The sequence below is a fragment of the Serinus canaria genome, chromosome Z (genome assembly GCF_022539315.1).
Source record: "Serinus canaria isolate serCan28SL12 chromosome Z, serCan2020, whole genome shotgun sequence".
NCBI classification, from domain to species: Eukaryota; Metazoa; Chordata; class Aves; order Passeriformes; family Fringillidae; genus Serinus; species Serinus canaria.
Genome location: NC_066343.1, coordinates 37,258,551 through 37,284,574, shown reverse-complemented (window position 1 = coordinate 37,284,574; position 26,024 = coordinate 37,258,551). Strand labels below are relative to the sequence as shown.

General features: G+C 38.1%; 2 protein-coding genes across 3 annotated transcripts in view; both read right to left on the bottom strand.

The window, feature by feature from the left end:
• Positions 1-457, bottom strand: part of HSD17B3 (hydroxysteroid 17-beta dehydrogenase 3) — a 36,503-nt gene extending 36,046 nt beyond the window's left edge. The window contains 1 exon segment of the mRNA XM_030237482.2: positions 175-457. Within this exon segment, the coding sequence (XP_030093342.1) occupies positions 175-457 (283 nt within the window).
• A 1,838-nt stretch (positions 458-2,295) lies between these two features.
• SLC35D2 (solute carrier family 35 member D2) lies at positions 2,296-25,924 on the bottom strand. 2 transcript variants are annotated; one of them, XM_018922976.3, is made up of 12 exons: positions 25,643-25,924; positions 22,333-22,366; positions 20,652-20,738; positions 17,865-17,932; positions 15,406-15,477; positions 13,357-13,425; positions 12,185-12,287; positions 10,134-10,226; positions 7,738-7,805; positions 6,906-6,984; positions 5,064-5,146; positions 2,296-4,451 (listed from the first exon to the last, which is right to left on the bottom strand). In XM_018922976.3, exons 1-12 carry the CDS (start codon positions 25,783-25,785, stop codon positions 4,349-4,351), a joined length of 1,002 nt encoding a protein of 333 aa, XP_018778521.2. In that variant the 5' UTR covers positions 25,786-25,924; the 3' UTR covers positions 2,296-4,348. The 2 variants fall into 2 exon arrangements, with proteins under 2 accessions (XP_018778521.2, XP_030093158.2); XM_030237298.2 differs by having other exon boundaries at positions 2,296-4,036.
• Positions 25,925-26,024: the final 100 nt, after the last annotated feature.

Here is a 26,024-nt window from a genome sequence, read left to right as displayed (position 1 = left end):
CTGATCAGTTTTCTATTCTCCCCAAGTACACAAGACTTTCAGGTTCATAAACCCAAAGCCTTAGGAGAAAGGAAAAAGGAACCAAGCAAAAAGAAATGCAAGGAAAACCACTCCTGATTAGTTATGTAACAATCCACCACCCAATTACAAGCAGAAACAGGCAGTTTCCTTTACCTGCCTGTTTTCCCACTGACCAAGAGAAAACCTAGGGCAAAGAACTTCAGATATATGGAAAAAGGTCTCTCATAAATCTGATGCATTTTATCAGAGTACAGAAACAGATCAGAGCCCCAACAAGACTGAGTAGCTGATGCTGGAACACTTCCACGGTGAGAGAAGGTAGTGAGCTTGTATGAATCAGACACTCTCTGCATGTAAAATGCCTCTTTCCAGCACACTGTGAGTCTCTGAGCCTTGGCAGAGAAGTGAGATGATGAATCAAGTCACATGATTTCATTTTCCAGGAAATGTCCAGGATTTAGATTAGAATAACATCACTACATTACACCCACATTTGTAAACTATTGAGAAAATCCAAAATAAACAATGATTTCTAATGTTGACCTCAGGGGAAAGGTTGCACTTCTTTTCTGGAAACTACACAAACCCAAGACACTAACTTTATTGTGACTGTTTACTATTCATAGAGACTGGAGATGTATCTAAACCAAACCTTTAAAAAAGAATACCCTAAACAGAGATCAACACTACTTCTTACAGTGTAGAGTTAAATTGTGGCCCAGATATTTTCAGGACAAATTCACACTGGAACCAGAAAAAAGATTTATCCTGTTATATTACTGACACCTTCAGTCAGAAACCCACAACTGTTCAGATACTTTACAAGAAAATGTCTGAACCACAGACAGAAGGAAGGTGACACTAGCTTATCTCTAAAAAGAAGATAAAAAATCATTACTGTCTTAGCTTGACAACAACTCAGTTTCCTCACACTAAAGCTGTCTTAATTTTGCTCTTAGGGTTCACCTCATAAGTAACCCAGGCCAAACAAATAAAAAAAGGATTTAATATTACATTTACAAAAGTATTTACAATCAATCACAAATAACCCAAAAAAATTACTCATTGTTCAAGGAATACTTTAAATTTGGAGAGATATCACTGCTTTCTACATGTAAAAAATAATGCTGAATTCCTCATTTAAATTAATGCCCCCAAAATTTATAAGAATCCCTTCTATTTGATGATGAAATCAAAACACAATCTTCCACAGCGGTCAGTCTTCTATTCTGGACTTCCCTGTTCTGTTTCCATTTTCTTTTCCTGTGGTTGGTGATGAGTATCAGATAGGTCTACAGAGCATCATGGCCCAATATAAGTAAATTAGGCCAAGATAATGAGAAGAAAATGAATAAATCCTTAAGAATGTGAATAATTCTTCAGTCTAATTTTTTTTTTTCTGAGGTAAGTTTTTTTTTGCCTCTCTGACTGCCGCAGGAATCACTGCAAGAAATTTACAGTGAATGGGTAGAAAGTCCCTTGAGTGACCACATTTTCTCACTTGATCTCACTTCACTACAGTGAGGTCACTGCTAAAAAATCCCCACAAAATTTTGAGCATGAACAGATCAATGGACAATATTTTTTTTCTGGTCCAGTAATGATTTTTCTTTGTATGTTTCCTTGTAAATATACCCTGACACTTGTAATGGTATGAATGTCATTTTTAAAACCTTAAGTTCATTAATATGAAATCTGTGGAAAAGTAAACAGCTGTATCCTAAAAAATCAGTTTTAAGTTTCCATCCTATTAACTGAAAAACACAATTATTGATGTTCTTGATGAAACAGCCATACAATTTCCTAAATTCTAACATGATAGTTGTGCCTGGTCGAGTCCATATTGCCAGAATTTTAATCAGGAAATTTACTGAAATCAACAGTATCTCAGATATAGAGGAAAACAGAAAGTGACTGAAGCTGGGTTTCTTTGTGAAAGTATGCAAGCAGTTCCAAGTACTTCTAGATAGTACCTATTTCTTGTTATTCCTAGATTTATTTTTTAAGTTATTCTGAGTAACACTGTCATAAAGACTATGATTATCAGGTCTGTATTTTGGGTGAGAAATCTAAGTCTGAAGCACTTCAAAAACATTCTGTGAACAAGAAATTATATAAAATCACTTCACCATGGTACAGAATGAGCAGAACAAACCACCTCAAGTACACTAGAGGAGTTAATCATATAAAAAGCAAATATTAGTGTTGTTCATGTGCTTGGGACAATTGAATGTGTCCATCCACAAAAAAAGAGTAACCCAAACAAAACACCTGTTAAAACTGTAATCTGTAAAATTTTATTTATAAAAGGTAGAGCAAAATATTAATTAATTATATACAAACATTAAGTGTTCCTTTGTGGGAACTACATCTTATTTCGCAGTTGCCTTTGTGTGTTCTTCAGTATTGCAATCAAATGGCACTCATATTCATTTCATAATAAATGAAAACTTTCCAGTACCTTCTCTCATGTAAGAGAGTTAAGGGTCAGTAATTGAAATTGTGGAGGTAGAGATGTTCTGAAGAAAGAGGAGCCTTATAAAAGAATACACTCAAAAGTATTGAAGGTTTTTAAGCATAAAGGAATTTTTTTAAAAAAAGTATCATGGAATGATATTTGCAGCAATGTTTTCCCTCCACAGGTCTTCAGCTGATAGAAAATGAAAATCACATTCTTCATCAGCTGTGAGAAAATTGATAGCTCAGATTTCTCACTTTGACTGTGCCTTTAAATGCCACTTCTAGTACCTGCAGACACTGCTCCTCTTGCCATTGAAATCCATGCAGGCAGCCACTCCCTGAATCTTCTGGTGTTACCCACATTTCACAGATCTAATTCAGACTGGTCATTGATGTGCTACACACAGAGTAATGTTTTCTTCTGATTTTCTGTATTTTCAGATTAGCTGTATTTTAATTGAAGTGATCAAACAAGTCATTAAACCACCCTGGTTCCATGTCAAAGTCTTTCAAAATCTTCTTTTGATTTGATTATTTTCAAAAATTTTGGCTCATGCTTGCAGGGAATTGAGAACTTCAACAAGATTAATTTCTCTGCTGTCTTCCAGCACTTCAATGTGCCTATCACATTTTCAAATGTTAACAGTCTATCCTCAGAGAAACAGGTAAGAATTATCAAATATTTTCAAAGAAGGAAATACAGATACATGTGTTATTGAAACATAGATATGGGTGTTATTGTCCCAGATGATCACTCAGACCATCAGTCTGGGCCTCTTAACCACTGCACCATCTGAGCCTACTGTAGTCATCCCCAGGCTCATTATGATTCCTTGCTTAAAACAGAAAGCATAAACGAATACCAGATAAGCTTTTACTGTATATATAAGACACCACAGGACAGTAGCCATTTGTCCTTATTTAAACACAAGTCAATCTTCCACATATCTGTTTCCCTCCCCTACTATGTTTGTACATAGTAGCACCACTTCTCTGCAGCAAGGTGGTTACAGATGAGAGGTGAGAGGAGGGGAATGTGATATGAAAAGAAAAACGTACCTTAACAAAAATAGATTTGTTGGTACTAACTCACAGACACACAGACAAACAGACACAGACACAGACACACACACACACAATCGTCAAATATTAAAAAATCCCCTGTCATTCTCCTACTCTCCTTGATCTGCTGCAAAATTATGAGGGTTCATTTATAACAACAGTGACAATTTCTGCAGAACACCATAGTGTTGAGGATGAGAAAAACACAGAGAGAGAATGCCTACACAATGTGCACACATGGACATGGCCTGAATTTTTCAGTTTACATTTACACAGGGAACAATCTGGGGGCAAATATCCTCTTTGCCCCATACGTTCTGTATCACTCACCTAAGAGCACATGCATGTGTGAAATCCATCTGAACCACTAGGTTCTTTCATCTCCTCACTGATATTTAGGTTTGCATATGGCACAGGACAATGGTGAATCAAGCCTCATCATCTTTACAGGGAATTGTGCCTCAAGAAACTACAGGCAGTCACTGAAACAAAACTTAAAGATTTTGTTGAAATAGCACCCAAGCACAGGTAAATGCAGAAATTTACAAACTGAGATTTGCTAATAGCATTCCTTCCTATAAAATGGCTTTCAGATTAAGAAGAAAAAGCTAAAATCAAACTAGTTTGCATGTAAAAAAAATTGTGTGCAAGAATATTTCTGAGCCAGTGAATTGCCTGCATGTCTGTGACAACTGAGGTAGATTTTTTTTTGTTGTTACAAATATGTTCCAGCATATACTTATTTAAGGTTTGGCAATGCTAAACAAACTTGTATCTTCAGTCTCTTTCACAGCAGGCATTTTGTCTAAGTCTTTGACACTGGAAGCGCATTCTCTTCATCCCCAGGTTGTGCAGGCTTGCTGTTTCCTCTTAATGTTAAAAATGAGTATCTCAATCCTCCTACCATGCTAAACAAAAGAGAATGAACAGTGATGGCAAAAATGTCTGATGCTACAGATGTCATTTCATAGGTACGCACAGCTTTCCTTCTGAAGAGCTAAACATCAGCTATCATAAACTACGAGTGCCTAAGAGCTATGTAACCCATCTGAGAAAGCAGCCTCAAGCAGACAAAGATCACTTACTAGTTGTTCACACAGATTCATACACACAGCTGATCATCTAAGCACAGAAAGTAACCACTCACGAGTTAAAACTTATATTCAGTGGGCACAACTCATTCAGTAAGTGCTCTCACCTCCCACACCACACCTGACTTTTACTTGGACGCCTCACAGCTCAGAACTGCTGCTCACTAAAGATAAAAAATTCCACACAGTAAAACTGCAGGCATATTTCCACAATTAGGCCTTACCACAGCAATATTTAATGTCTGAAAACAGACATGAAAAGACATAACTAACTGTAATGACCTTTACATCCTGAGGCAGTGCTTTGTCAGGCCAGTACTTTCAAAACTGCATCAACCGAATGAGTCCCATCGAATGAAATATAAAACTAGAACTCACTGAGAAATTTTCAGCTGTAATAAAAATAAAGGCTATTCAAGTTTCACTTACCAAATATTTAGCCCTACAAAGTTTAACATGGAGAATATGTAATCTCCACCAATCAACATTCCGATGTAAGCAATGGATATATTCTGAAAGGAAACAAAAGTTATCCATTTATTTAAGTCAGATTTCATCTCCACTAATACAAACAATATCAACTAATTCCCTTTTCTGAGGAAATAGCTATACTGTGTTGTTGACCACTGTAAAATCAGCCTTTAAACTAATTTCATGGATGTCAGTCTTATAGATAATGTAACAATGAAAAGAATAATAAAATCAATATGTTTTCTAAATGTATACAATGACAGTAACTTCCTAGGGGAAAAAATGCTATTTGATATTAGGCAAAATGGACCTAAGGCCACCTTTTGAAATTTATTTCTTTATTATCTTTGGAATTCAAATCTCATTTCTTAAAAGTGGGTTTTGCATTCTCCAGCATAAAAAGGATGCCTTAAAGTTATAGTAAAAGTTCTTCGTTATTACCTTAAGAGGGTTATCTGCTTATTATTCCAGCTTAAATGTGCTCTGAAATCACTTGGTACAGGTTCAAGACAGGCACAGCTTAAAGTTAAGAATTCTACCTCTCACCCACCCGCATCAAGTTTTGGGAAAACAGACCTCTAAAGACAGCAGGAAAAATGTAGAAGTGTGTGATCGTTTTACCAACACTTTATTGCTTGCAATTGTTTAAGCAGCTAATTTGCATAATGACATCTGTCTCTACAAGTCTCTAATGGAGACTGCTGCATCATAACCTGCTTCTCAACTATAAAGCTGTTCAAAGTGTGCCAAAGACTATTACAGCTAAGAAACTAAATATAGATTTGCCCAGACTTAATGGTTTGATACAGACATACAAAATTTAAAAGAATGCTTTCAGGACCACAGAATGAAAACTACTAGATTAATCTTGCAACTTTCAAAAAAGAAAAAGGATGTAGAAAGAGAAGTACTGCCCTCCTTTTGGAGATTTTGTTATGGTGAATGTGTTGTTTTCCTTAGTCATAGAAACAAACGCTTTCAGTACTGTTATTCCCGTTAAGCTAGGTTGAATTCTGAAAATGTTTTGTCCACATCTGCATTAGTTTTGTCTTTTCTAAAGCTCTTTCAGCTTTGTAGTTCTCTGTTTCTCTCCAAACTGGCCTACAAAAAAGCGCATGGGCAGTTAGGGATGTTCCTAGACATGCTGTCCTCATCAATACAAAGTAAGTTTTAAATTAAACTGAGTTAAAGAAAACAGACTGTAAGGACACCAGGTTCAGTTTTTAAGACATGCATGTTTTGATGTTGATCAAATTGACCAGAATTTGTACAAACCAAATTTAAATAGTCTGTTCAGCTAGAACACAGGTTCTCACACAGAGGCTAAGGCACTTAACCAAAAAGCACACTCTGTACTTCAGCTTAGTCATTACTCTGTATCTATAAAAGCTCTATGTATCAGCTACAAAGGAAATTATTTAGCTCAAAGTAAAATTTCACCTGCATTTGCACCAGGACATCTTGACTAACCCACAATAACCTAATAAACAACAGAGGCACAGGATACTGCCTGATGAAATGTGCCTAAATGTACACCTTTTAATTAAAATTGTTCCAGTTTCTCTTGTAGAAGAAATAAAAATAGATCAATACTAACAATGTTTTCTGGAGCATACCTGACTTTGAAGGCAAGAGAACAGGGTCACTTTGTGATGTGACCTTATTTGGCACAATCAGTGTCTCAGTATTAGCCCTCATTTGGAGTTTCCATCTCAAAGCAGAATCAAGACCACTGCTGAGCCAATGCTCTTTCTTGTCTATTTGAGCATTTTTATTTCCCTCTTCAGGTCCATAACTCACCTTGATAGCACCAACTACTGTAGTAGTGAGTGCAGAATTGTAATGACTGCATAGGACAGTAGAATACATCAAGAGAAACCTAAACAAAGAAGAAAATTACATAAATTCCTCCCAGGGAGCTAAGAAGTTTAACATGACTTCAAGATATTCAACCTTATCTGGATTAGTATTTTTCTGGAATCTATAATCCCACCTGTTTCAACCCTTGTAAAAGAATTTCTGTGAATCTCTAATTTATGTTAATAATGTGCACATACAGAATATTCAAAATATATGTTAAAATATGCTACTTGAGCTCCAGCAGAGTCAACCCTTTTCTCTGTGCTGTTTATATGTCAGTATTTGAAGTCAGTTCGACCCCTTGGTTATGACGCAGAAGAGAAGAACAGGATGCAACTCCTTCTTCCTTTGACTCTGCAGTTCCAACAGTAAAAAAGCATTGTTTCATTACTTTTAAGTCTCCCACACTTTTCCAGCCACTTTAAAGAACAAACACACTGAAACAGCTCCTGTACTCAAGGACTTATATGCTATTAACTGTAAAGAATTTAGATGATTGGAAGAGACAGACAGAAGAGACAGTACAGAAAATACAAAGCTAAATGTTATGCTGTTCAGCACTGTACTGTGAGGTAAAAAATCCAGATAGCACTGAAGAGTTATTTACACCATCACAAATAATTAAAAGTCAGGACATAACCAGGACATAACCCTGGGACCAAATCCATTTTCTCTGAATTGTAATGTAACTTATTAGTGAGTCTTACATTTGAGATTTGCAATTTGAAACACTGACATGAAAACAACTTGCTTTATTCCCCTGTGTCCTTACCCCAACAAGCAGGAAACAATAAATTGAAAGACAAATAAAAAATTTGTCCAGTGCTGGAAATGCGTTGCCTATTAAAAAGAGAGAGAGAGAGAGAATTATGTGTTATATAATCAACTGTAAACACATATAAAATGTACTTAATATGAAAATATGTACATTCAAAAAATACATTTAATTCATACGAAAATTATGAACCACTTATATTACTTATGTAAACAGTTTAATGCATCTAACTTTACAGAAAGCAGGATGATAGCATCCCTGATACCTAGACAAGTACTTGTAACCTGTAGAGCAGGGCAGATACACAATGGCACATTGTAAGCAATGAACATGAACGCAATACAGAAAATTGCGTTTTGCTATTTATTGACAGATACTAACACTGTGAATAATAACACATAATAAATAGTGTTGATGTGAGACAGAAAGAAACAGCAAATATATAAATAATTTCCTCTAAATCTCTTCCACACCACAGATTCCTTCATGAACAGCTTTCAGGGCCCAAGCCTGTGTTTTCAGCATTACTAAGGTCCCTTGATAATAAAGAGCAATGAAAAGGCTCAATCACCTTGAAGTATCCTCCCTAGTAAGTGCAGCAAACAAACACACAGTGCCACATGGCCACTAAGAAACATGTCACAGATTCTTTTCCATCTCTAGCAACTCCTGGATGTGCCTCATTTTAGTCTGCTTAGTTTACACTTGCTACATAAACAACAAATTCAGCTAAGGCTGACCACATTCCTGAGAAACAGAATAAAGGCTGTTAACAGCCTTAACATGCTAACAGCCAGCTGAGCCTCCACCATGTGAGGTAATTGGTAAAAAGGATCTTGAGCAGCTCTGTCCTGCTAGAATTTTGCTGGTGTGCAACAACAAGCTGCCAAGTATAACAGAGAGCCATTCTGAGGCTTCCTTCTTCTTATATTGCATCATGCTTTCCTGTCTTCACAGTGAGCCAGATGGTGGAGAACTTAGTAACTCAGACATCCACTTACAAGCTGCAATCTCTCCAAGATTACAGAACTAGCTAGAGGAGTAGAAGCATGTCCCTACCACATAGATGAGGTATTGATGCTTTGACTTCACAGCAGAAGACGTATACTGTGATGGGTCAAGGCAAGAAGCTCTGCCAGGGTAAAAACTGGTCTGAAAATCTGCTAAGTAAAATGCTTATCTACAATCATTTACTGACTTATCATCAGTATTTTTCCATTTTTTCTATTTTCTCTTATTTGATTCTGTGTGTCACACTGACAATAGTTATCTGCATCATTAATAGGACTTCTATTTTTAAGTGATCAAACCAATGTGAAACACAGCAAGCACAATGTATTTTTCAATAGATATTTATTCTCTTCAGGTAATTGAGCATTAAGGTGTTTACAGCAAATCAGCCCGTGGGCACAACACACTCCTTATTTCCCCTGAAGTGAAACTCGCAACAAGGTAAACTTCTCTGACCAGGTCTACCAAAATATCTCACACCCTGTGTTCTGGAAAAGCAGTTGAAATCTTACAGCTATAAAAACTTGGGCTCCTTTTCCAAGATAGGCAGCAGCTGCATTTTCCTAAACTGGCACAAGGTCATGCTGGACTGATGACATAAAGAAATTTCACATTCACTGCAGACCTAATTCCAGCACTTTCAGGGAATCATAATTTTTCTGCTTAAAGCAGAATTCTAAGAACACAGTGATAAAATTGTGTGAGTTCAGGGCACAGCAACATACAACAAAGAACACTACAATGATTTATTACCCTCCAAAGAATTTTCCGCGGCAAATGTAAAAATTTCTAGAAAGGAATATGAGTGACTCATTTAACTATTACCAAAAAGGCAACTCAGCAAGTCTGTGAGGGAGCCAGGAAAACCTTCTGGTCTGATACTTCATGTATCAGAACATATTGCCTACAGATATTGTATTAGGATTACCTGGGGAGAGTCTTGCTCTCATTCTATGAGAACGCACAATGTAGGTTACTAAACTAGACTGAGACTAAACAGAGATCTGCCCTGGACACCAGAATGAGAGAAAGACTAAAAATTGTCTGTATGGTTGAAATCTTGTTTTAGAGCATGTGGCAAATCACATGGTGCAGCTAAATTCTCAACCTTTTGTTCTAGCTGGGTGACCCTGAACATACCTTTTAGTTCCTAGACAAAGACTCAAATAAGGACTATCACACAAATTTAGCTTCTCTTTAAGTGAATAATCACAAGTTCTTACCTGTGAAGGACAAGTCTAACTCACACTTTACAAACACTGATCACTAACACTGGGGGAAGATTACCCCTTCAGAAATAAACAAAAAGCCCCTGTCACTCTCCAAATGAAATCTGAACAAAATAACATTATCAGTCTGAGATATGCAATATTGCTACTTACCTGCTGAAGGTCTCCAGTAGAAAAGCTAATAATAACTGTTGGAATCACCATGAAACAAGCATTATAAAACAGGACACCATATTTTCCCAACTCCTGTGAAAAACAAAACATGGTGTTTGGCATTAAAAGCCACTTGGGAGCAAAATACTACACATTACTCTGGTAATTCTTCTGACATTATTGTCAGTGAGTAAACAGATAGAATACATCTCCATTTAAAATACAAACTTGCAATCCTTGTATTCAGTGTTCTATACTAAGCTGAAATTCTACTTCATTTACTTTGTCTATGCAGTCAGCAGAGTATTACTGCTCTGTTATACCTTGGACACTTTCTGTACAACACTAGGTACGTTCAAAAGCACTGGTCCAGAAGTGCTTTGTGTTGACTTCACGTAAGTCTCTACCTGTCCAAGGAATCCCTAGTCCTTCTACTACAAATCAACCACAAAAACATATAACAGGAAAGTGAATGAATTTTGACTCATAGATAGAGCTTTGTAATCACTGGTAATTGATGTAACTTTATGCAACTTAAGGGTTGCCATATATTTATGCAACTTAAGGGTTGTGGGTTAACTTGCTTGGCACAAAGGCAGGAAATTAGAAGAATGAAAAAATAGCCTTCCCTTCCTCCAGATTCTATCAGGCTGCTTAGAAAATTTCTGCAGCCCATCTCTTCTCCTGTATTTTGCAGAAAATTGTGAGGCTGTTAAGTACTGCTCATAAGTCAAATTGCAGTCTGGAATTGACTAAGATGTCTAAGATTATTAAAAGACATATATTTCTGCTATACAGAGTGAAACAGAGAAGTCAGAAACTAAACCTCTGTCCAAGACTGCTCTTTGCTATGGCTTAGTATGTTTTATGGCACTGCATTTGAAGAGCAGCCTGCCTAACATTTACATAAGTAATGTGTATCAAGATATCATCTAATACCTTGTCACACCTGCCTTTGCTGAAGACTTGCTTTTAGAAATCAAAAAATACTACAGTTACCGTGGTTATGAATTAGGCTAGACAGTTCTCTGTTTATTTTACATATTCTACATAAACCTCACATAACGTGTGTTTCTAGTCAAAAAGTCCTCATCCCTGTATAAATAGATATCAAATTTAGAGGTAAACTGTTTGCTTATGGTTTGTATTTTTTTTTTATTAACTACAAATTCTGCTTAAAAGCCTGTTCACTTACCAAAGCCTAGCCAGAGATACAAATAACTTTTTCTAGGCTGTTCTCTATTAAGAATGCATATATCAACTGGAATGTGAAAGCAAATGAAGTTATTTATGAGTTTGTAATGGTAAGGGCATAGAAATCTAAAAGTCTAAGTACAAAAGGGTGACTAATGCCCTGGGGTGACTTTATGATGCTGAATTGTATCCCCATTTGTCTGCCTAGCCCAGAAATAAGTTTTGTGCCTTTAAAACCAGATCAAAGAGTGAAGAGCGGGAAAAGGAGAAGCAGTGGAATGTCTGAGGCAGCTGTATTCAAGAACATAGAGATAAGAGCTTCAGCTCTCTCTCAAGGTGTGTTGCCTGCAGCACAAACAGTGGGACAGAACTCTCTGTTGCTTTTAGTTAGTTTTTTTAGCTAGCTGAGGCAGAGAAGTTTCCTGGACTGTAGTTTTTCTTTTTCTAGGAACTATTCAAACCTGCTCTGGACTGAAAAATCAGAAAAACATTGGGAGCTCACGCCTGTGGCCCACCAGGCCCCAGGACAAGGCATTTTCTAGCACCAGAGGGATTGATAAGAGACTGAGCAAGCCAAGCTACACTCCATGACAAGGACTCTCTCTCTCTGAATTGCCATCTCTTCAGAACAGTGTGAGGTTCTGATGCTTAATATAATTCCTTTTTTTTTTCATGTTTGTGAGTACTTTTTTTGTTAAATAAATTGTTTTTTCCACTTTTCTCCAAGGAAGTTTATCTCCTGACCAGGTAGGGAGAAGGACCACTTGAATTTGCTTTCTAGAGGAACCCCTCCCTGAATTTGCCCTAAACAAGACAGTAGCTCACTGCTAAACTCAATCCAATCATGCCACAGTTACCTTTGGATCAATTTTCTGCTTTGTATAGACTCCATTTGCTGCTGTGAAGATATCATTTAGCAACACAAAGATGTAGCCCTCCAGATTGAAAGACAGATCAGACCTGGGAAAGAAAGAAATACTATATTGTAAATAAACAAAATATATGCAATGCATTGCATTACCTTGTTTACCAAGATGAATATTGTGAATGAGGATATGCAAATCCCATGAACTCCAGCCCGTCACAGGTTTTGCTTCAAGCCTTCTTTGTAAGTAAAAGTACTTTACACTTCTCCAATCACAGGACCATCACAAATGAGACATCAGAGAGCTCCTAATACTAAGAGTGAAAGTGGCAGGAAATGTTCAGTTTTCATTCAGAGAAAAATTCCACCCATCTCAACCCTGACAACCAGTCCAATTATAACTGAATTTACTTACCTATTTCTTTCACCACAGAAAGCGGCTAGGGAATAAAATCCAACTGGTTTGTATGTTTTTCAGACATATTGTCATCCTTTCTGTTTTGACTAGTTACCTCATCAATACAGTAATTCATTTGATTGAACATGGCTCTACCTCTGTCACATCACATGGAAATTATTTACCCTTGTTCATAGCAAAGCCAGGAAACAAACAAACAAAACATTAACTTTCCAGGCAGGTAAAGGAATGTTGAAACATAAAACAGAGGACAACAGCATATGGGTGCTTGTAACCATTACCTCACAATGGAACTCAATGGAACTTGATAAAAAAAAACAAAAAAAAAGGTGGGATTTTTAAGATTAAAAAAATATGCAATGTGTAATTCCATTTTTGACAACGAAAATATCATTCTTTCTATCCAGAATAAGAATATACTTTTCCAAGATTATTAAAATACACTGATACAATGTAATAAAAACAAGATTCCTCACATAGTTTTAACTTGTTTCACCTATGATCCTGAAAACATGGAAAACCTACAGGTGGAAAAAGACACACTCAAAGACAGTCAGCAAGAATTAGATTTTTTTCCTTTGTATAACTGCACCTCCCAGTGATGTCGCTAGAGAGATTTTCCAAATCAAAACTTTATCCAGAGTAACTTATCTCCACTTAGGTTTATTGGGAATTAAATAAGGAAAAAGTCCTCCTGCTGTCCCTCCCCTCATAATATGGCTTTGTATGAGAAATTAAAACCTTACCCAGCGGCTATGAAAGCCCCAAGAATGATGGCAAATACGCTGACTATAATATTCAGTGGGTACCGTTTCCTGCAGGCAAAAATTGAAACAGTTCACATTTTCATTATTTGAAGCGGAGATTAAATGCCTGTCTGCCTGAAAAGTTTCAAAGCAATTAACAATCACAGAACATTTAACAGGAGGGCAAAGTCTTGACAACCTTACAGAAACAACGTGATTGCCCATGTGCCAGGCTGTCAGACCTTGGCCCTGAGAACAGAGATTGAAAAAGCACTCTGAGCACTCTCTTACTAAACAATTATAAAAGTAAAGATTAAGGGTTCAAAGTAACAGCACTGAACCAAAAAAATTTAATGTGTATTGATATTCATAATAGACATATTTCAGTGTCATCCAGCAGTCCAATAATGAAAAATCACTGTACAACTCTCTTGCAGTTTTTCATACCACCTCTGTTGAGGAAGATACTATACAGCACACTGTCTGGATTATTTCCAAATAGATACTTATTGTGAACTCAAACTGAAACATTTTACTTGAAAGGGAAAACATTGAGCTTATGACATTCTTCACTATCACATCAGTGCTGCCACAGAGTAGTAAAAAGCATGCTGTAAACCTATACAAAGGTTTTTATATCTACACTACTTTATTTGGAAATATCTTAAGTACTCCTTTTTGCATCATACTGCAATATGCCTTACAATTCCCTTAGTCCTTATTCTGTCAAGATAGACTGACAGAGAAGATCCTCAAAACAAAATGTACAGTTCTCTTGAAGAAATACTCTTGGAGAAATCCTGTGTGTAAAGGACCACATCTGTGGACCACTGTCACAAGAACAAAGCACTGAGTAGACTCTAGATAAATTAGGCTTTGATCATAATGACTCTCAAGAGTAACAATCCAAACCTTGACTGTTTCAAAAATCCTGACATAAGCCTGCACAGACTCTCTAGAGTCCTCTCATTTTCAGCCCTGAGGAAATCCACTGTGTCAGTCTGCACCAACACAGCATTCTCCTCTGAAGCTTTCCCCTGGTTAGGATGCTGTTGCACTCATAGGCCACATTGCTGTTCTCCAGCTGTGCAGTTATGTACATCTCACTGACTCACATTTTTTTTCACTTGCTTGTGGGAGTCTTCAGACCAACAGAAGACAACAAGTTTTGCTTTCCCTGGGAGAAGTTAAAATTACAAAAGAATTCCAGAGTGTCTCCAAATATTAACCACATTGATCAATTAACTGCTGCTTTAGCCAAAAGCAGATGACATTTTACTTGGGGGCTTTTTGCTTTTCGCCTTTTTAGCTTTCCTCTGATCATCACTCTCGTGCTGCCTGGGTTCAGCTTCAGCAAGCTGGTTTTCTCCTGGTGAGTCCATCTTGTGAGCCCAGCATCAGCCATGTGGATAGAATTGTGAAGTTCTGGACAAAATGTGATGTATTTATACTCCTGCTCCTCCAACTCAGTACTACTGAAATTAGAAATCCTGAGCAGCTAGCATAACCTTCTTGATTTCTCATGAAAAATAACATAGGTGTCTGTAAGTAAGGAATTGTCTGATCTAAGAACTGGTAGATACCATTTTGCTTCATTAACCTGGTATGTTTTCAGACTTGACCCAGACAGTTACTCTACATAAGCAGACTGCCATGCTATCAGCACTCTTTGTAAGGATCTATCTGTTTGAAGCAGTTCACAGTTTAGGAGCCTCCAAGACAAGACACAAACATAACCACTGAAAGTGACTGAGTTTTGTCTGCTGACCTGAAACCCATGTAACAATCTAGAGAATGAGATATGAAAATGGAGACAAGTTGATTTTTTTCCCTCTCTTCACTAAAATGTATCTATCTATGCCTTCAAGAAAGCTACAAAAATCACTTTCTTTGCTTTTCTCTATTTGTAAGTAAAAATCACTCTTTCAATTTTTTGATGAGATGAAACAAGTAATCCATTTGATATGATCTAAAATAAAGGAATCTTAAATTTAAAAAAAAAAACAAAACAACAAAAACACAACCCCAAAAACAAACAAAAAGGATCACCCAAGTATGATGATTTCCAGCAGTAAAGTAAGTGGAATGGTAAACTTCCTGAGCACTGTAAACATCGGCAAACTGTCAAAAAAACAAAATAAAAATCCAAGCATGATATCAGATGAATAGCATTCTTATATTCTCACTCTTATTTTACTAACCCAGAGGATAGAACAATTAGTCTAGGAATAAGAAACCAGAACATATAGCAAATATATAAGAAAGTCAGTCTGACATGCACATTAGACAACCAAATCATTGCAAGATAGCAAGCTTTGCCAGTTGGTAAATCAGTGCAACTGGCTATGTTTGAAGGTCACTCTGCATTATTGAAATGGAATATAGTAGGTATTTTTTACCTAGAATAACGCTTATTAAATAATTCTTTTTGCAAAATTCATAGGCATAGTTAAATAAAAACTATATCCATTGAAACTTGAGAGACAAAAAACTTTTCTCTAAAAATATGTAACAGAAATAAAATACAAAGAAAACATGCTTAGTAAACAAGCTGTACTTTGAAAAACTAAAATAAACATATGACAAAAAAAATTAGAGGAAATATAGGAAACATGAAAGGTGGGGCCACAGCTTTGACTACAAAACAAACTTCTATTTTTAGCAAGATATTGTTGATCTTCATGAAGTAATGCAGTTGGAAACCTTTCTGGGTGAGAAACTACTTGCATCTGACACTGTAAATGTGACAGTGTAGCCATACAGACCAATTAATCCCCTACTTAAGATCATTATTAACAACTGCATTTGTAAATGATACAATTCCTAACACAACGTTTAAAAACTTTACAACAGTTATTTTGAATTTATGCATGGGATCATCTGCACCTTCCAGACAACCTAAACAAGGTGGAGAATTCAAGGATGTAAACAAGTATCATATATTGTACCAAAATGCAATGTAACAAAATATTAATGGTAGGAACACTGCAGGCATTTTAAAATTTCTATTACAAAAATTAGTTAAAACTAATAAATCTAAAAGAGATATACCAGCCACAAGAGAGGGAGAAGGTGCATTTACATATCCTACTAAGCATTTAAATATACAGTCAGAGAAAAGGAAAAAAAAGCGCCAACTTTTACAGTTTTGAAGCTTCTTTCATATTCACAATGTCTGAAGTGCTACTAGCACAGTACTGCCCAAGTCTTAATGTCTGTTTCAATGGAACAGCTTGTGAACACATTCAGCAAAGAGTTGCAGAATCAAGCATCTATTGTTCATAGCTAGAGAACATTAATTCTATAAATAAAAAGAAAAGCAAATGAATTAAAAGTAATACATTGGGGGACCTCATCACTCTACAACTTCCTGCAAGGAGGGTGCAGTGAAGTAAGGGCAGGTCTCTTCTACTGTGCCTGCAGTGAGAGCACCAGAACAAATGGCCTTCAGCTGAGACAGGGGAGATTCAGACAGGATATTAGAAAGAAATTGTCATTCTTAGGGTGATGAGGCATTAGAGTGGGTTGCCCAGGGAGGTGGTGGAATCACCACCCGTGAGGGTGTTTTGATCTGGCACTGGGTGATAAGGTTACTGGTCGAGGGTTACAGTGGTAGTGCTGTGTTTACAGTTGCACTGGATGATCTTAAAGGTCTTTTCCAACTCTGATGATTCTATGATTCTGTGGTTCTATTTTCTTTCCTAGCATCTGTCTCATAGTTACCAAATGCACACAAACCTGCAAAATTCTGTTTTGGTTTAGCTTAATACCAAACCCTCAGGAGCCTGCAATGACATAAAAAAAACAACACAATGGTAGTGGTGTATCCTGCTGTATCCTACAGCTGTATCCTCCAGTCCTGGTGCAGCCATCATGCTTCTGTGCTCATCTTCCACAGAAAACACAGTCATTCATTCTATCTGCATTACTTACACCTTTTTAGCACTAGCATGGAAGCAACTCTCATGGGTCTAAGCTTACAGGCACATGGGAGTCAAGGCACTCTTCAGCAGGGCTCCCTGACAACCTGCTTTTTGAACTCAGCAGGGCTAGGCCACCACCACCACCTCACTACACAGCAGTTTTTTCATCACTTGGTGATTCCTAAATATCTGCCATGACATCTTGGAACAAATATTTTCCTTATGCTTCTTCCTTCAGAAACACCTTACAGTTTTCCAACACTCTGGTTAAGACACCAAGGAAAAGCTGGATGCTTTTGGTGTGAGGCAAAAGTGTAAGCACTTTCATGGCCTCATAAGAGTATTGTGATTTTGTGTCAGTACAGAACTGGCTAAGCTCCCCTTAAAGGAAGCAGAAAACTTGTAAACTGATCTAATATTTGTGTAAATAATTCATGACAGTACCAGGAGTTTAGACAGACAGGCAGACAGACACCACATGGATTTAAGACTCCAGACAATGGTCTTCTTTAGTGTTTCTTTTTTACCCCACAAGAGAAAAGGGTAAAATCCAAACAGTCTACTTATAACTTCTACTTACTGTACCTGAGTTTGCTGGTACTTGATAATCCACTTAAGTGGTTTCCAACATAAATCAGAGGCAGAGGAAATAACTGTGATAAAATTAAAAGCACAACTCAGATTATTTTGTTTAGAAGTACTGTTGAGGAACTTTACTTGACAGAATTTGATAACTGTCATATCAGATGTACTTTTACGGAGAAAGAAGGTTTTTTTAACAGGAAAAAAAGGTAACTATGCTGCAAGATCATCTGCAGCTCCTATTTATGTGACTGGTCATGACCACAGCTTCACTGATGTCATTAGAAGAGCTGTGATTTACAACTAATGAGACACAGAATCCATTTAGAGTAAATGTTAATAATTTCTATTCTAATTATTGTAATCCTCAGATTAATACCCATTTTAACATTTAATTTTAGATATAAAGGTAATAATAACAACAGTATCTAAATAAGCAAGTGAAGAGGTGGAATAAAAAAGTTAATAAACTGTAAGTATGCTGTGCTCCTCTATATATTCCGTATATACTAATGCAGTTGGAAGTTACAACATTTTAGATTAACCCAGAAAAATTTGCTATGTAAGATACCAGAAAGGAAAGGTAAGTAATTATGAGTAAACTAAACTTTGCTTCTACCAAAAGATTGACTTGCACAGAAATCTACGGTCCATAACACAATCTATAGAAACAATAATGGAACTTATGAGCCTTAAGCAAATGTACAAGAATACATGAATCCCTGCAATTATCAGCTGCAATTCAAAGCCATTAATTTTCCTGCTACAGAGAAAATTACAGTATCATAGAATGGATAAGGTTGGAATTTGCAGATGATTTAAACCAACCAAAGCAATCAATGGGGACAAAGGCAGTATGTACATTTGGTCCCATTCACTATCAGTCAAGAGAGGCTGAAATGACAGAAAGACATAACAGATCCTGTATCCTAATGTGTAATAGTTGCTCTTGCCTCTACACAGGGACACTTTGGAGGATGCTAAAGTCAAAGGCTATGCCTTTTTAAACTCTGTCTCCTGGAAAAGCACACAGAGGAGTAGGGCATATTTAACCAAGGTTAAAAATGAAAGCAGGAGCATGAGTAACAATAAATATTCAGCCAGTCGGCATAAGTTTGCAAAAATTTTGTAGAGCACTGTCTCAACTGCAGACTTTTATTTAGAGCATTTTGGTTCATTTAATTTACAGGCTGAAATTCATTCTTTTACAATGGAATGAATTTCCTTTCTGAAATTCATTCCATTGTAAAGACAAAATTACAACATCCAGCATAACAGCAGAGATCAGTGAATCATTTACTTAAAAGGGGTCAGGAACTTCAAAGTTTCATCACTAAAATAAGCATTTCACTACTTTAAAACTCTAGCTGAATGCACTGAAGACATAAACCAGTTGAGGAGTGAAAAGTAATGATTATCTTAGTGTCAAAGCAAAAGTTGACAAAAGGATAAGGAGCTGGCCTAGGGGTTCCTTAAAAAGTAGAGAAATCAACAATGAGCAATCCAGCTGATTCACTGTGACTAGTCAAATTCAGCACCACAAACAATACACAGGTCCTGGAAGCTAAAATGCTGACTGCTCCCAGCCTATCCAGCAAAGTCTTCCAAACAACGGATATTATTGGGATAAAGAAAATACATGCTGTATTTTTTAATGCCTTTGTACATAAGTTAAAGCAAAGACAACAGCAGAGAGGGAGCACAGTAGGACTTGTGGGGGATGGAGGGAAGAAACTTCTCAAGGTCTCAATAAGTTGTTTATACATGGAACTCAAAGCTACCCACTGGGAAACCTTCTTTCTTATTCAGGAATAATAAAGGATTGCTCATTTTATGAATGATACCATAGATTTTCCTCTAAGACTTGTACATGTAGAAATACCAATGATTTCAACATGCATGAAGAATGAACATATCTGTGAGACAGCCATTGTAAACCTCACACTGACAGGAAGCCAAGACATTCTGCAGTAAAGATGTGGGCCTGAAAAGCTATGCTATCTGATCCCTGCAGCAGGGTGGGGAATATTCCTTGTGTCCTGGAGCAAACACAACTGATAACAAGACATAAATACACAGGCTAATGCATCAAAGAAACATTCCAGTAACATTGCATAGAAGCAAAAATCTTTGAGGATGGTTGTGTAGTCAGTTCACATGCTAATTCTCAAACTGAGGTAAGAGGAGATCATCTCACATTTGTCCAGTCCTGCCTCTTTAGACCATACACATTTAAGGTCTGTATAATACAGCTAGTCACCACCTACAGCATTTTTAGTGGGCATTATTTTAGCCCCTCCTATGGAATCTAAATCTTATACTGGGAGTCAGCTGTTGTTACAGTTTCTCATCTATCACATTATTTTTCTACTATTTTTTTTCTACTGTCATATGCTCCATTCATATCTCCAAGCAGCCTTTCTCTCTTCATGCTGTGTTCAAAAGTCTTTCACAAACACCTACCTCCCACTGATCCCACAGAGACCTCTATCCAGAAAAACCTTTCAGGAATGTGGAAGGTTTCATTCTGCTGTATAAAGGTAAAGTACCCTTCCCATGTGCTTTATAACTAAATGGCACCAGATTTCCCTGCGAACAGAGTTTATATCTATAGCCCTGACTAGAATATTACAGAGAAAATAAATTATCAAGTCAATTTTTAAATGAAGCAATGATACAAAAATCCCATTTGAAAAAGAAATGCAAATGTTTTTCTTGTCTCCATAAGAAAGAATGCTACTATAAGAAGCAACTCTTTCCTATTAATACCACGACATACGTGATCCTTACCTTCACGGGTATACTTTTGTCAAAATCAGGGAAGTGAACAATCTTATTTAGTTTTGACACATACAAGATAAGTATAGTGGCTGCCATCTAAACAAAAAGAAAAAATGAGAAGTCATGCAAGAGCAAAACTGAATGAAAAAACTGCTTCAAAGACAAAATCTTTATATGAATTTGACAAATTTTAGGTTTTATGTATTTCTTTAAAAGAACAGCACAGAATGAAATTAACAAATTGAAATAATTTTGCTCTTATTGAAGCAATTTTGTCAGCTATTTATTTAAAAGTAAAATACACACAAATACTTTACTATCCTGAAAAAAACTAGTGGCATTCTGTGAAACAATGCTGAGAAGGAATTGAGAAAATAAAATAGGACACAATCCCAGATAAACCATGACATTTTTACTCAGAGAATTGTTTAGTCTGCAGAACCACTCCCAAAACTTTTTTTTGGTAATGCAAGATGGAGGTTGGGCATTGATCAATCTGTTGACAACATGAAGAAGAAATAGTAAAGACGCAGACAGAATGAAGAAGAATATCTGAGCAATCATACATCATAGGTATTAATGCTGCCCCAAGGAGTCAAAACAAAGGGTCAAATTTTCCTAATACAAAAATACAGCCATCAACTATCTAGAGGATTGGGTGGAGTCATGTTCTGCAGACTAAAGCATTATACTGTATCATATGTACTTTATATAGTGTTCAGAAAAATCTTGGAAGGATGCGTCAACAAAAAAATGGAAATGCCATTAAATCTTTGATTCTGCAAAGACTAATTTTCTTTTTTCTGCAAAGAAAAAACCCGCAACAAGACATGAATTATTGCCACATTTTCAAGCCTTTCACTGAAACATGGTCTATGGTTCCTTGAGCAGTCCGGGTATGTAAAACTCTCTATTACATCTTTACAAGATGTCTTTACCAGACATTTTACTCTCTCTAGCACTTAACAGCAGAGATGTCAGACCTGCCATACCCTGTTTTCAATACTTCCTCACTACCCCCTACTGTGCAGCCTTGGCAGAAAGCAAATTCCCTATAAAATGTACTTGTCTAAACAATACTTGTTTCAAGGCTCAATCTTTATCAGTGATCCCTCTCCAGTGATACATTCTTCTTTATGGACCCAGTCCACAAGCATTTGAACTTTGGTTTTGTCACGATGCCTCCTAACAACTAACATTTCTGCTGCCATACTGCAACTTACCCATAGGCAAATAAAGCAAGAAAGAATCAAAATTTTGCATGGGTCCTTCTGGAAAACTGCTAGGAAATGGGGAGAAATTTATGAAGAAATACATGGTCTGACTACAAACAGGGGCAATATCTCTGCATGCAGTCCACAAAGGCTCAAGGACCCCCAAAGAATATATGCATTTGCTAGAAGAAAGCTGGACAGTTTTGAAGGCCATATTCCTTAATTACTGAACTTTACAAGGAGAAATAAATAGCATTCCAGTCTTTTACATTACTCTCTCCAGGCAATAATTTTGACTCAAGCTCAAAGTTGCCTGTTTTCAATGAAACAAATTACAGTTCCTTAAAGTGTATCTAATCCAGAAGACAAGCAGTTCACTGTAACTGTGATTTTGGCCCCTAAACTCTACCTCTATTATCATTAGTTTAACTTAAAAAATAATGAATATTTTTAGTGTGCTTTATTTGTGAACATACCTGTCCAATTCCCAGAAATATTGGTGATGGGAAGCTGAAAAGCATGAATAGATATTTAGTACTAAGGAATGAAAATAAATAATTAGGAAAAATAAAAAAGTTAAATTTTAAAACCAAAGTCAACAATTAAACATGAGGATGACCTGTCCAATTCCAAGAAACATTGGTGATGGGACACTGAAAAGCATGAATAGATATTTAGTACTAATGAATAAAAATAAATAATTAGGAAAAATAAAAAAGTTAAATTTTAAAACCAAAGTCAACAATTAAACATGAGGATGACTGGCCTGTGTTTAAGAATAGTTCAGGACTGCACTTATTGTAGTAGAAATATATTGTTTCTGCAGCCCAAATGATACAGCCCATGTACAGCTGATCAATTCTGAACTGCTAGTTGTTTGGGGAATACTCATAGGTGAAGGTAACATACTTAGAGAACTCTTAATGCATCGTTTCTAGAGTAGCTTCACATTTACATTTTGAATCCTGAGACGGGATAGTAACTAAAACATCTTGCACTTGCAAGATGGAAGCTTATCTCTACAATCCAAACATGCTAGCAATATGCTTTGTCAAAATCAAGTTCTTATGTAAATGTTGTAGAAACATCTATTGTCTACTAAACCAGCTACATTCCTACTATAACCCTTCAGTTGGCTTTAGCTGAAAACAGGGATAGAATCACAGAATGGTTTAGGTTGGAAGGGACCCTAAAGATCATCTAGTTTCAATCCTCTGCCATGGGCAGGGACACTGTTCACTACTTCAGGTTGCTCAAAGCCCCATCCAGACTGGTCTTGATGACTGGTTACCTCTAGGGATGGGGAATCCACAACCTCTCTGGACAACTTACACCAGTGCCTCACCACTCTCACAATAAAGAATTTCTTCCTAATACCAATCTAGACCTCCCCTCTTTCAGCGTAAATCCACTTCCCTTTGTCCTCCCACTACATGGCCTTCTCAAAAGCCCTTCTTGAGCTCTTCCCTTTAGGTACCGGAAAGCCACAATAAGGTCTTCCTGGAATCTTCTCCAGGCTGAACAACCCCGTCTCTCTCAGCCTGTCTTCACAGGAGGTGCTGCCATCCTGTGATGAGAGCCACTGTGATTAGTGACCTCCTCTGGACTAGCTCCACCAGGTCCATGTCTTTGAGGTGGGTGGCCCAAGACCCAGATGCATTACTGTAGCCCCACATTTCCCTTCACAGAGAAAAGAAAGGCACAGTTCTTCCCAAGAATATTTCTGGGATTCACATTCTCTGAACCTCAGAGAAAGAAAACATAATTCTTATCATTGCCTGTGCCTGTGTTTGCGCAAAAAGCAGAATGCAACATGGAGATTGTTTACCTGAAGTGATGGTGTTTTGTTTCCTTGGCCTATCAGAGCCAAGAGTGTGTGTGTGTGTCGGGACTGTTGGGTGACCATCATGGAATTCAGTGCAGTGTGTGCAGTGGGTGTAGAGTTGAGTGCTTGGCAGGTTCAGCTTTAGATGTATAGAATAAAATAGTATGATCAAGTAACTAATTAGCCGTCTGATATCCACAGAGTCAGATGCATCATTCTCTCCCCTCTTTGGGGCCATCACAGTGTTGCTATACATTATTACAGGTGGGATCTCACTAGAGCAGGGACACAGAATCCCTTCCTTGACCTGCTGGCCTCACCTCTTCTGATACAGCCCAGGTGGTTGTGTTTCTGAGCTGCAAACACATGGTGCTGGTTCATACTCAGCTTTTTACCACAAACACCTCCAAGTCCTTCCCCCGGGGCTAGTCTTGACCCATGCAGACTCTATTTGTGCCTAGGATTGCCTCAATCCAGGTGCAGGACCTTGTACTTGGCCTTGTTGAACTGCATGACATTCGCAGAAGTTGCTATTCTCCTACTTAGTGTGGTGAGAAATGTACATCTAATATTAACATAATTGGGATGGGAACAAAGCATTGACAAAAGAAACAAGCATGCTGACTCACACCAAAACGGCCATAAGAGAGTTAGGAGCAATTGATAGCAAAAGAGGTCAGGGAAATAGAAGTATTAGGGGCAGGAAAAACATAAGAAATAACAGGACTTCCATTTATAATCATGTGACACTTAAACTGCCTTTTGGTTAGTATTTACAGCTCCCCCATATAAAGATGGAGAGTTTGCCCATCTGTACTACACAAATTTCTCCAGACATTTGTGATTTGCAGAGGCCTAAATATTCCCAGCAGTGCTGTAAGGTCTTAATACAAAACTCAGGCTTACTGATGGACATACTGTATTCGATTATCTCACACAGATGTGCTAGATGTATGCCAGGGACTTTCCTGCAATCTGTAGGATAAAAACCACTATAAAATAAAATCTCAATTTGCACCATGTACAGTTTATGAGACATATTAAATACAGCTGCTATATGTTCAAATTGCACTGAATATTAAAAAATTACAGCAAGTTTGGTTTTTTAACTTTCTTTTCATTTTGGTTTTTCATATTTTGATTCAAGATAGCTAAACCACAGCAAAAACAGAGCAAAGATTTAAAGTAAAACATGTTAATGGTGACAAAAATGGCAGTCACAGGACAATCATAGAATCATAAAATGTCCTGAGTCAGAAGGGACCCACAAGGGTGATCGAAGTCCAACAAGTATAGAAATCTAGATGGGAAAAGCATTATGTGGAGATGAATGCCCAAGTTCCTATTTCCCTTAGCTGCAAGACTAAGAGTAAAATGCAAAGTGTAAGAGGTGTGCAGTTAATGCTGTTGCTTCACACAATGGTAGAAGATGCTAATTATCACCAGGGTTCCATATGGGAATTAGTGCCATCAAGTCAAGGACGGAATCTCTCAGTGTTTTTATGATCAAGCCATTTTATGAGGTTGACTTTTCGTTTCTGGCTACCTCAGAAAAGAAAGATGCTGGAAGAAAGATACTGTTCGGCAGGAACAGTTAGAGGATACGCTGTTTCCCTCAGGGGTGTCTGAGGTAGTGAGATCCTCTGGGAACAGGGAAAAGACCCGGAGGAAAAGACGGGTGCTGTCGGAACTGCGCCTGCCGTCGGGCGGTGCTGCAGAGCTGGTACATACTGGGCACCAGTGGGGTCTCAAATTGGACAAACCGACCCTGCTTCCAGCACATTACCCACCAGCTGGCTGCTCGGGATCCCGAGCTGCACGGACGCCCGAGGGTCACGCCAACGGGAAGGGGAAGAGGAGCGGGAAAGCTTCTCCGCCGGGCAGGGACAGCCCGGCATGGCCCGGCACCGGCTGTACCGGCACCCGCAGGCGCGGACCGCCCGCTCTGCCCCGGCGCTCACCTGTAGGCGCTGAGGAGCGCCTTGTTGACCAGCACGGTGAGGAAAGAGCACGTCCCGTAGAAAAGCGCCGAGAGCACCCTGGGAAGTGCCGGCGACGAGGCGGCGGCGTCCGCCTCCTCTCCCACGGCCTGCCCGGCGCTCATGGCGGCGACGAGCGGCGGCGAGCAGGGCCGCACCGCGGGCTTGCACCAGGGTGGCCGTGGGGACGCGCTCCTCCTCCTTCTCCCCGGCCCGGCCCCACACGGCGACGGCGGCGGCCCCGGGTCCCGGGCGCGGCGGCCCCGCGGGCGGGTCTGGAGCGGCGCCGCGCCTCGCCTGCCGGGGGCGCTGCCGCCGCCAGGGTCGGGGCGCCCCGCCAGAGCGGCCTGCGGGGCTGGGCGGC

What these genes read in the sequence shown, in the direction of transcription:
- SLC35D2 (XM_018922976.3), bottom strand. Translation starts at nt 25,785, where the DNA reads ATGAGCGCCGGGCAGGCCGTGGGAGAGGAGGCGGACGCCGCCGCCTCG. An exon ending in GCGCTCCTCAGCGCCTACAG is followed by an intron (nt 22,367 to 25,642) that starts GTGAGCGCCGGG and finishes CATGCTTTTCAG; the next exon opens with CTTCCCATCACCAATATTTC. An exon ending in TATTTCTGGGAATTGGACAG is followed by an intron (nt 20,739 to 22,332) that starts GTATGTTCACAA and finishes CTTTTTGTTTAG; the next exon opens with ATGGCAGCCACTATACTTAT.